The 12955-nt window shown below is 36.6% G+C and overlaps 1 protein-coding gene across 4 annotated transcripts in view; it reads right to left on the bottom strand.

The window, feature by feature from the left end:
• The window catches only part of SESTD1 (SEC14 and spectrin domain containing 1), a 147354-nt gene that overhangs the window by 75378 nt on the left and 59021 nt on the right, over window positions 1-12955 (bottom strand). For all 4 annotated transcript variants that reach the window (XM_060621978.2, XM_060621977.2, XM_060621979.2 and 1 more), the window contains one exon: window positions 498-588. In XM_060621978.2, coding sequence (XP_060477961.1) covers window positions 498-588 — 91 coding nt within the window. The remainder of the gene's footprint in view (window positions 1-497; window positions 589-12955) is intronic.

Below are 12955 nucleotides of genomic sequence, written 5' to 3'. Positions count from 1 at the left end.
TTTTTTAATTTTTTCAACGTTTTTAATTTATTTTTGGGACAGAGAGAGACAGAGCATGAACGGGGGAGGGGCAGAGAGAGAGGGGGACACAGAATCGGAAACAGGCTCCAGGCTCCGAGCCATCAGCCCAGAGCCTGACGCGGGGCTCAAACTCACGGACCGCGAGATCGTGACCTGGCTGAAGTCGGACGCTTAACCGACTGCGCCACCCAGGCGCCCCAACATTACACTTTTAGACTCACTGGCCTACTTATTAAATTTCTTAAACATGACATACTATTTTTGATCATTTACAAACCTTTAGGACTGAAATTCATTTTACTAATCAAAGTCATACCTCTAAGAATTGAATTTTAAAAATCCAGTAGTGTCCATTTCAGAACTCAGTCACTGCCGAGAAGTCTGGGCACAGCCCAATAAATGAAATGCATTTCCATTATCACTTTATCTGTTGCTATAAAATAAAACCATTTCCTGATAGACAAAAATAAAATTACCTGTAGCATTAAGACTACTGTTTTCACCACATTCCACTGTGATTTTCTGCCATCCACAATCACGGTAAATCCTCTAGCCTTACACTTTTCACTGAAACAACAACAAAAAATTACAAAACATTAAAATGGCCTTCATATTTTGTTCTTTATAATCCTAAATAAAGTTTATAGCTTAATCACATATGGAGCAGCATTAATCTCACTTGATCTGGCTTACACTGTCATTAATAAAATGTTTAAGAGTATCCTTTCAGTTTTCTTAAACAATTTACTTTTTTCATTTCAGGAAATGTTGACAATCTACAAACTAATCTGGCAAGAAAATTACTCTCAAAGTACAGAATGTCAATGGCCTAAAAAAAAGGAAGAAATCAAAGCAACATTCAAATAATCTCAAAAGCCTTTCAATTTCTTCATCTGTAAAATGGGATCACAGTGAAGTAGATAACTAGTGGCTGCCAAGTGCTTACAGACTTCTTACCTCTCCTTCCTGCCAGAAGTATAAGGTTAAAACAGGTAGAAAATAGTGTAAGCTATGACTAACCAATAGAAATGGATTCCCTGGTGTTCTTTTTAGGAAATTTAATGAGATGAGGTAGAATTTGGTCTACATAGTAATTCAAAGCCTGAATACTCCATGTATGAACATACCACCCACCTCTGCATTCTCACATATTTGACCAACAAAATAAATATCTTGAGTGTTGGAATGTGTTACTGCTATATATTATATTCAATTATTCAAGTATTAAACACTTCCCAAAAGCCTACCCTAGTAAAATGCAACAACTGTGTTGAAAAACTCCATCCTACAGACCAAACTACATAGATGCTTTATTATTATTACCTACTTATAAAATCAATTCAGTGCAAGGATCTCAACTGTCCTCCCTCCAATACAATAGAAGACATTTAGTTTTACTTAGCAGGGCAAGGATTTGGTAGTGAAACCTCTCCACACTCAAAGTTCTATCAGTTACATACATTACAGAAAAGGTAATTAGCAACCCTTTCCTAAAATATAAATCCAACAATCCAGGGTATTTTACTAATCCTGCCTTACTTCCTCCAACTATTCACATTAGCCTCAAGATGGTTCTTGGAAAAGTGAGGTCTAATTCCACTGAGAAACAATAAAGTTTTAAGAATGGGGATGGTATTATTAAAGGTTTCTAAGATCCCCTGTAGGCAGGGATAGAAGCTGAGTTTCCAAAGGAAACAGAGAACTACTCAAAAGATGAGGCAAATTGAAAAAATGTCCATACAAAAAATCTGCACACAAACGTTCACAGCAGCATAATTCCTAACAGCCAAAAGCAGAAACAACTCAAATGTCCATCAATGATGAACAGGAAAACAAAATGTGGTGATCTGTACAATGCAATATTGTTCAATGTAAAAAGGAATGAAGTACTGGTACATACTACGACATAGATTAACCTTGAAAACATTATGCTAAGTGAAAGAAGCCAGACACAAAAGCCCACATATTGTATGATTCCATTTACATGAAACTTCCAGAATAAACAAATCCACAGAGACAGAAAGCAGATTAAGAGCTGCCAAGGGCTAGGAGGAGAAGAGACTGGGGAGTGAATTCTAACGGGTACAACATTTTGTGGGGGGAGGGGGCAAATAATAAGAGTGCATGATGGATACACAACCTTGTCAATATACTGAAAACCACTAAACTGTACAGTTAAAAAGGTGATGTTTAAGGTATGTAAATTATATCTCAATTAAAACAATGGTTAAGTACTCTGTTTTTGGATTTTGCATTTTAAAACAAAGGATTCATTAGGTATTCTTTGGGAGAAAAAATGTGAGATAATACAATGATCACTTTGGATTAGAAAGAGCATATAAAGACTTGCTTGGGGAAGCAAATCTGATACTTAACTGCTAGTTGAAGGATCAGGTAAGGAAGAAATTCCTGGAGTTTCCCAACAACAAGACATCTAGGAAGATCACTTTAACTTAGGTAGGATACAAGACCAAGAGAGGTCAACCTAGGTCAGGTAGCTGGCTGTTGAGTAGTCTTCAGAGAAGTAAAACCAACTGAGGGTCTCTGCCAATGCATTGTAGAAATTTGCAGGAGCAGGAGATAAGACACACAGAGCTGTTCAGTGGAAGGCCTCCCCTCACCGGTACTAGAGACAAGATCAGTGTGCCATCCCCATAATTTGGTACTTTCTTTTCAACTGGCATCTGCATCTCGGAGATACAGGTTACACAACCATTTTGTTAAAGAAGTTTTATGTGAATAATACATTTATATTTCAAAGCACACTCTAAATTAATCTGTATGTTAAGACAAAGAAAGTAAGGAAGCTTGAAAATACCATCTGCAGTAATCTTAAGGGCGTAAAAGTGCTCTAAATTTATCTTTTGGGGTAGTTAAAAAAACACCCTTAATCATAATTTTCTCACATTTTACTAAGATAATGAAAATACAATTGAAGGATACTATTTGAAAATTGCAAGACCAGTGATCTCTCAACTATGGGAATGGATTGTGGGTTTTTGTTTTGTTTTTACATTCCTACAAGTGGAGAGATAGTTTCAACTCTTTTCTAATATCTTAAGTTTAGAAGCATGTTCTGTCCTCTATAAAGGGTATGTTAGAGTAGCTGCAGTGCTAATATTAATAAATTTCTATACCTTTAATATGTTTATAATTACATCTAAAGAACAATAAAAACAATCTATTAAGACTGTCTCGTTGGTCCTCCCCCATTTGAGCCTTTCAAGGTGAGGTAGCTACATTAAAACAACTATTAAAAGAGGAGAGGCTCCTTAAGAAGCTCACTCACTTTGACTAGAAACAGACTGGGGATTTCTGGGGTTCAGTACACTGTAGCTCTTCACTAATTTCTTTAATTAAAACTCTTCCACTTACAGAGCTCTGTTTATACTTAAATAATCGCAACTAATTTCACTTATGCTTTTATTATAACTTCTTATTTACAATTTATCCTTAGATAACATGCTTCCAGAAAGCAAGGATATTATCTGACTGATATCCTGGCAGCTTTAGCACAGTGCTTTAAATATAGATACCCTTGGGGCGCCTGGGTGGCTCAGTCAGTTAAGCGTCCGACTTCAGCTCAGGTCACGATCTCACGGTCCGTGAGTTCGAGCCCCGCATCGGGCTCTGGGCTGATGGCTCAGAACCTGGAGCCTGCTTCCAATTCTGTGTCTCCCTCTCTCTCTGCCCCTCCCCCATTCATGCTCTGTCTCTCTCTGTCTCAAAAATAAATAAACGTTAAAAAAAAAATTAAAAAAAAAAATAAATATAGATACCCTTTAAAAATATTAGAGGGTGTACATTGTATCACTCCCCAGTCAGAAAGCAACAGTGGCTTTCCTTCTCCTTCAGAACGGAGGCCCTTACCATGGTTTACAAGGTCCTCTCTATGATCTGTTTCTAGCCTCTCTGACCACTGTTCCAGAACTCTGTCCCTCTCTCAAACTGCTCCCACCACATTACCTCCTTGCTGATTCCACAAGCCTGCTTTCACCTCAGGGCGTCTGCACTAACTGCTCTTTCATAAATGCTCTTTCCTAAATGCTCTTCCATAAGATATCTGTGCTACTTGCCCCTCACTTCCATCAGCTCTGGTAAAATATTATCTTATCATTTTGTGAAATAGTACCACACACACCATCCTTAACTCTTTCCATGTTTTGTCTTCATAGCATTCATAAACATCCAACAAACTGGGTGCTTATTGGTAACATTCATTTGATCATTAGCTATAAGGTCCATAAGGGGAGGGACTGGGTCTCCTCTCTTCACCCATTTCCTCAGCACCTAGAACAATGAGGAGTTCATTGCAGGGTCTCACATATTTACTGAGTGACTAGAGACTTGTGGTATTAACAACTGTATAATTTTTTGGCAACTCATTAAAGCTCTGCATTCTGGTGTTTATTCTGTAACATAAATGAGTTTTTCTACAATTTTGAAGAATTGACTTAAGACCCAAGTTTGAATGAAAAAAATAAAATAAAACTAAAGAAAATGGAAAGATGACTTCTATAGGTATTGAATCACTACAGAATCAATAGTAATCTGATCAAGATTAATCTGGGCAAGTACTTGGCAGCATTTCTATAAAGAAGATTTAAGAGTGGGGAGATGATTCTTAAGGTAACTTTCCAATCCTGATGATGTACTATGATTCTATATTGGGATGATCAACAAGTTCCTAAACTTTAAGCTAGAAAATAATGATTTTAAATACAGGTATACCTCATTTTATTGTACTCTGCTTTACTGCACTTCACAGGCCCTGCATTTTTTACAAACTGAAGGTTTGTGTGGCAACCCTGGTCCAGCAACTCTATAGGCACCACTTGCTCACTTAATGTCTCTGTGTCCTACTTTAGTAATTCTCACAGTATTTTTTTTATGTTTATTTACTTATTTTTGAGAGAAAGATTGTAAGCAGGGGAGGGGCAGAAAGAGAGAGAGAGAGAGACAGAGAGAGAGAGAGAGAGAGAGAGAGAGAGAGAATCCAAAGCAGGCTCTGCGCTGCCAGTGTTGAGCCCAGTGTGGGGCTCAATCTCATGAACCATGAGATCATGACCTGAGCCAAGATCAAGAGTCGGACACTTAACTGACTGAGCCACCCAGGCACCCCAATTCTCGCAATATTTCAAACTCCAAATTATATATATTTGTTACGGTGATCTGTGATCTTTAATGTTCCTACCATAGTTGTTTTGGGGTGCCACAAACCACACCCCTATAAGATAGAGAACTGAATACGTGTTGTGTGTGTTCTGACTGCTCTACCAACAGATGTTCCTCTGTCTCCCTCTCTCCTCGGGCCTCCCTAGTTGCTGAGACACAGTAATATTGAAATTAGGCCAATTAACAACTGCTCAGTAGCCTCTAAGTGTTCAAATGATTTTGTTCTTTGAATCGAAAGCTAAAAATGATTAAGCTTGGTGAGAAAGGCATGAAGAAAACCAACAAAGGCGAAAAGCTAGGTCTCTTTCACCAGTCAGCCAAGTTGTGAATGTAAAGGAAAAATTTACTGGAGGAAATTAAAAGTGCTACTCCTGTGAACAAATGAACTATAAGAAAGCAAAACATTCTTTGGAGAAAGTTTCAGTGGTCTGATTAATCTTCTGATTAAACCAGCCACGACATTCCCTTAAACCAAAGCCCAATCCAGACAGTACTATGGAGGCTGAGAGAGGTGAGGAAGCCGTAGGACAAAAGTCTGAAATTAGCGGAGTTTGATCTGTGAGGTTTAAGAAAGGAAGCCACCTTTAGAATGTAAAATTGCAAGGTAAAGCAGCAAGTGCTGATATAGAACCTGCAGCAAGTTCTCCAGAAGATCTAGCTAGGATCATTAATGAAGGTGGTTTACTCTACAGCAGATTTTCAATGTAGACAGAACAGTCTTCTATTAGAACAGCATCTTTAGGAGATGCTATCTAAGACTTACACAGCTAGAGAGGAGAACTTTACAGCTGACTGTCAAAGGACAGGCTGTCTTGTCAGGGCTGACACAGCTGATGACTAAGTTGAAGCCAATACTCATTTACCATTCTGAAAGGCCTAGGGTCCCTAAGAATTATGCAGATCTACTCTGCCTGTACTGTGTAAATGAAATAACAAACCCTGGATGAAAACACATCTGTTCACAACATGGTATACTGAATGGGCTTAAGCCCACTGTAGAAACCTACTGCTCAGAAAAACTGATACCTTTTAAACTATTACTGTTTATTGACACTGCACCTGTTCACCCAAGAGCTCTGATGGAGGTGTACAGTGAGATTAATGTTATTTTCATGCCTGCTAACACAATATTCACTCTGCAGCCCACGGACCAAGGAGTAATTCTGACAAGGAGTAATTCTGACTTTCAAGTCTTATTATTTGAATATTTCAAAAATCTATAACTGCCAGAGACAGTGATTCTTCTGATGGATCTGGGCAAGTAAATTTAAAACCTTCTGGAAAGGATTTGTCATTCTAGATGACATTAAAAACATTCTTGACTCATGGGAAGAGGTCAAAATATCGACAATAACAGAAGTTTGGAAGAAGGTAATTCCAACTCTCATGGATGATTTCGAGGCTTCAAAACTTGATTGAAGAAATAACTGCAGATGTGGCTTTCCTGTAATATTGGCTTCATTGCAGTGATCTAGAGCTGAACACGCAATTATCTCCAGGATATGCCTGTATATACTGAATATACTGTTGAAAGGAAATGTGAAAGCAAATTAAAAAGTCTTTCAAATGTCTTTTATAAGACCATATTCACCAAGGCTATTTCATATGTCAATCATCAGCTGTGACAGATCCAGGTTAAATGTGAATAAATACTAAAAGTTACCAATAAATATGGCACTGTGACGATAGCAGAGGTGGCTGCAGAGCAGTAATCAGGAACACAAACTAGTGGTCAAAATGCCAGGTTCAAATTCCCCTTGGTTTACCACATGCTCTTGGTCAAGACACCTAAATTGCCTACTCTTTCTATGTCTCAGAACCCTCATACATAAGATGGGGATAATGATGACTGAACTCATCCCATAAGTTTGTTAAAAGAATTAAATGACTTAACGGTATCTATTATTTCCTGAAATCTAAGATATCCTTTTCACATATGCTTCCCAATCATAATCCACAAGCAAATCCTCAGGTCAGGTCCATTCCGAATTTAAAGTCCTACAAAGGAAAGAAATACCAGCCTAGACAAACTTCTGTCCATCAAAATAGTTTCTAATGAGCTGGCAACTTCAGTATGTTTGAATTTTCCAACAAAATATAAGATGTTCTGAGAATGGTCAGTTACTAGGTTTAGTCAACCCACATTTGAGTACACAGAGCTCTGAGAAACTGAAGCAGTAAAATAAAATAGAAGGTAGAAACCCATATCCATAAGCCACACTGACCACCGACTAAGAGTAAGGTACTACACTGGGCTATGAAAAATACAAATTATAAGATATAGTTTCTCCCCTCAAGGAGCTCAGAATCATTTAGAAAGATGAAAGAATAAGGAGTATTTCAGTTAGTGTCTACTATACAGTCAAGACATTATATTATTTGTTACTAAGGAAACAATATACGCTTTTGAAATTAAAAAAATCAAGACAAATAATAAATGTAAAAATAAATAAAAAATCAAGAATCATCATTAAACACATTATGGTTAAATTCCTGAAGAGTCAGAAACGGTTAGTGCTATAAATCTGGATAACAGCAGAATCTGGGAAGGATCTACTTAAAGGAGCTAATAAGATTTAATGTGAAGGACAGACACTGAGCATAAAGAATATGAGCAAAGGCACTATGTTAAGTTGAGAAAGTTTCTTAATTTCTCCGCCCTCATTTTTTCATCTATAAAATAGAAATAATACTATCTACTTTACCATTATTTTGAAAACTGAGTTAGTAAAAGTACTAAAACTAAGTGCCTTACATAATAAGTGCTCAAGAAATATTAACTGAAAAGGTGAGTCTAATTATACAAGGTCGTGGCAGAGAAGACTGAAAGACTGCCCTTGAGAACAAAGACCTAAGTCTTTCCTGCCTTTGCAATGCACCATGTACAATGTCTGCACTGGCATCAGCAAAATAAATGGCTACTGAATTGAATTCACTGTGCAGAAAAAAAGAGGTCATGGAAAACTGAGAAGGATGATACAACTGTTGTTTTAGCGAAATCAATCTTGGTTTTGCCTGCAAAGTGGGAAGAGAATGGGGTTATTATACTAGTCCAGCTTGACAATTTAGCCATCCCTTGATGTGAACTTAAGCATATAAAAAGGGAACAGAAAGGACAGAAAAATAAAAACTACATGGCAAAGAAAGGAAATACTAGCTTAGCAGTTACATTTTAAAATGGCACATTATAAATTTTCAATACATAGGTGTTTCTTATATTAAAAAAAAAAACACTCATCAAGAGCATAAAGCATGTTCAAAATCCTCAACCATCATGCTTTGAAATAACTCTAAGGACAATGCAATTATACCTCCATCTAGTAAAAGTACATTCGTTAAAGAGGAAAATGGAAGGCACTGGCTCAAAATTTCTTGGGAGTGAGTCCCATTTAAAAAAAAAAAAAAAAAAAAAGAGGAAAGCCATCTCAGTCACACTCTCAGACTATACTGAGTCTTCTCAAGTCTAAGAAAACATATCAACGATGAACTAAGATATTCCAATTATCTTCTAATTGCTCTGCAGAGTCCTAAAAGCTCCAAGAAGTCTCCTTAAAAGTGAGGGGGGGGGGGGGCGCCTGGGTGGCTCAGTCAGTTGAGCGTCCGACTTCGGCTCAGGTCATGATCTCACGGTCCGTGAGTTCTAGCCCCGCGTTGGGCTCTGTGCTGACCGCTCAGAGCCTGGAGCCTGTTTCAGATTCTGTGTCTCCCTCTTTCTCTGACCCTCCCCTGTTCATGCTCTCTCTCTCTGTCTCAAAAATAAATAAAATGTTAAAAAAAAAAAAAATTAAAAAAAAAAAAAAGTGAGGGAGGGGGCCCTGCAGCGGGAGTGAAGTCTGAGAAGAGAAAATAAGAGTGGGCAGAAATAGCTGTGGACCTCCACTTCTATCTGTTTTATAAATTCTGCTTCTGGCTAAGATTTTCTTTGAAGAAAAATGTCCATAGATTTTTTTTTTTTTAATTCTGAACATATAGGATACATAACCTACAGAATACTAGTAGTTATACAGTCCAGAAAGGAGTAGCATAATGTATTCCAAGTACTGAAAGGAAAATAACCTACAACCAAGAATACCCTACCTACCAAGATTATCATTAAGAATTGAAAAATAAAGGGTTTCCCAGATAAACAAAAGTTAAAGGAGGTCATCACGCCAAAACAGTTTTACAAGAAATGCTAAAGAGAATTCTTTAAGTGAAAACCATAGCCCATAACTAGAAGAAAATTATGAAAACAAAAAAGTTCACAAATAAAAGCAAGCATATAGTAAAGGTAGATTAACGACTTGTATCTTTTAAATTTTTTTAATGTTTACTTATTTTTGAGAGAGAGAGAGAGAGAGAGAGAGAGAGAGAGAGACACAATAGCACAAGCAAGGGGCAGAGAGAGGGGGACAGAGAATTGAAGGGGGCTCTGTGCTGATAGCAGAGAGTCTGATGCGGGGCTCCAACTCATGAACCACAAGATCATGACCTCAGCTGAACGTAATGTTCAACCAAATGAGCCAGGTGCCCCAGATTAATGACTTATAAAGCCGGTACAGAAGTTAAAACACAAATTATAGTAAAACATATTATATCCACAAAAATGCCAAGGGATACACAAACAGATGTAAAATATGACACACACAACATGTGGGGGTGGGCAATAAAAATTTAGTGCTTTTAGAATGTGTTCCAACTTAAGCAATTATCAACTTATCACAGACTGCTATACATACAGGATGTTACATATAAACCCAATGGTAACCACAAATCTAAACCCAATAATAGCTACACAGCAAAACAGAGAAAGGATTCCAAGCATAACATAAAGAAAACCATCAAATCACAAGAGAGCAAGTGAAGAAAATTAACGGAAGAATTACAAAAACAATCAGAAAACAATTAACCAAATGGCAATAAGTACATACCCATCAATAATTACTCTAACTGTAACCAGACTAAATGCTGCAAACAAAAGATATAGGGTGACTAGATAAAAAAAAAAAAAAAAAAAAAAAAAAAAAAAAAAATGCTGCCTTACAAGAGACTCACTTCTGATCTAGTCACATACAGACTGAAAGTGAAGGAATGAAAAAATATATTTCATGCAGAAGAAAGGGGAAAAAAATAGCTGGGTTAGCAATACTTCTATCAGACAAAATAGACTTTAAGAGAAAGACTGCAGCAGAGCACATGGGTGGCTCAGTCAGTCAACCATCCAACTCTTAATTTTGGCTCAGGTCATGATCTCACGGTTCATGGGTTTGAGCTCCATGTCCAGCTCTGCATTGACAATCCTGAGCCTGCTTAGGATTCTCTCTCCCCCTCACTCTGCCCCACCCCTGCCTGCTAAGTAAATAAACATTAAAAATAGATAAATGAATAAAATGAGAGACAAATAAGGACATTACATAATGACAAAAGGATCCATCTGACAAGAGAATGTAACAACTATAAATATCAGACACCCAACACAGGAGCACCTAAATACATACAGCAAATTTTAACAGACATAAAGGGAGAAACCGATAGTGATACAATAGTAAAGGACTTTAACGCCCCACTTAGATCAGTGGATAGATACAAACAGAATATCAACAAGAAAACAATGGCTTTGAATGACACATTGGACCTAACAAATATATACAGTACATTCCATCCAAAAACAACAGAATACACATTCTTTTCAAATGCACGTGGAACATTTTCCAGGATAGATCACATGTTAGGTAACAAAACAAGTCTCAATAAATTAAGGAATAGGAAGACTGAAATCAAACCAAGCATCTTATCCTACCACAACAGTAGGAAACTAGTAATCAATTACAAGGAAAAAAAAAAACAAACTAGAAAAAATACAAACACATGGAAGCTAAACATGCTACGAAACAACCAATGGGTCAATGAAGAAATCAGAGAAAATAAAAAAATACATAAAGACAAAACTGAAAACACAACAGTACAAAATCTTTGGGATATAGCAAAAGCAGTTCTAAGAAGGAAGTTTATAGTGATATAAACCTATCTTAAGAAACATAAAAAATCTCAAACAAACTAATCTTGCACCTAAAGGAATTAGAAAAAAGAACAGGGGCGCCTGGGTGGCTCAGTTAAGTGTCCAACTGTTGATTTCAGCTTTGGTCACGATCTCACAGTTTGTGGGACTGAGCTCCTTTCACGCTGTCAGCGCCCAGCCTGCTTGGATTCTCTCTCTCCTGGTCTTTCTGACTCTCCCCTGCTCCTGGGTGTGCTAACTCTCTCTCTAAATAAACAAACTTAAAAAAAAAAAAGTTAGAAGGAAAGAAATGATAAAGATGAGAATGGAAACAAATGAAACAGAGACTTAAAAAAAAATTAGAAAAAGTCAATGAAACTAAGAACTGATTCTTTGAAAAGATAAACCAAATTGATAAACCTTCAGCAAGACGCATCAACAAAAAAAGAGAGCTCATAAAATCAGAAATGACAAAGGAGGAGAAATAACAACTGACACCACAGAAAAACAAAGGGTTGTTGAGAATGCTATAAAAAATTGTATGCCGACAAATTAAACCACCTAGATGAAATGGATTAACTTCCAGAAACAATCTTCTAAGACTGAATCAGGAAGGAATAGAAAATGTGAGCAAACCAATTACTAGTAACAAAACTGAATTGGCAATCAAAAAACTCCCAACAAACAAAAGTCCAGGACAAGATGGCTTCACAGATAAATTCTACCAAACATTTAAAAAATAGTTAATAACCTATTCTTATCAAACTATTCCAAAATATAGAAGAGGAAGGAAAACTTCCAAATTCACTATATGAGGTCAATGTTACCCTGCTACTAAAACTAGACAAAGATAATACAGAAAAAGAAAAACACAAGACAATATATTCGATGAAGATGGATGCAAAAATCATCAACAAATTTTAGCAAAGCACATTTAATAACACATTAAAAGGATGATTCATCACAATCAAGTGAAATTTATTCCAGGGATGCAAGAACTGATACTCGCTAATCAATCAATGTGATACACATTAACAAGAGAAAAGATAAAAACCACATAATTATGTCAATAGATGCAGAAAAAGCATCTGACAAAACACAACATCTGTTCATGATAAACACTCTCAACAAAGTGGGTTTAGAGGGAACACACCTCAACATAATAAAGGCCATATGTGAAAAAAACCCACAGCTAACATCATACACAATGGTGAAAAAACTGAAAGTGTTTCCTCTAAGATGAAGAACAAGGATGTCCACTCTCACCACTTTTATTCAACACAGTACTAGAAGCCCTAATTTCAGCAGATAAAAAAAATTTTTTAAAGGCACCCAAATTGGTAAGGAAGAAGTAAAACTGTCATTATCTTAAGATGACATGGTACTATATACAGAAAACCCTAAAGATGCCACCAAAAATCTATTAGAATAAATGAAATCTGTAATATTGTAGGATACAAAAATATACAGAATTCTGTTGCATCTCTAACATTAATAATGGAGCAGAAAGAGAAATTAAGAAAACAATCTCATTTACAACTGCACCAAAAAGAATGAAACACCTAGGAATAACTTTAACCAAGCAGATGAAAGATCTGTACTTTGAAAACTGTAAGAGACTGATGAAACAAACTGAAGGCAACACAGACAAATGGGAAGATACCATGCTTATGGCTTGGAAGAATTAATATTGTTAAAATGTCCATACTACCCAAAGCAATCTACTGATTCAACACAATCCTTATTAAAATTTTTCACAGAACTAAAACAAATAATCTTAAA

Source organism: Panthera onca, chromosome C1 (genome assembly GCF_046562875.1).
Source record: "Panthera onca isolate mPanOnc1 chromosome C1, mPanOnc1 haplotype 2, whole genome shotgun sequence".
NCBI lineage: Eukaryota > Metazoa > Chordata > Mammalia > Carnivora > Felidae > Panthera > Panthera onca.
This window is presented reverse-complemented; position numbering and strand designations above follow the sequence as displayed.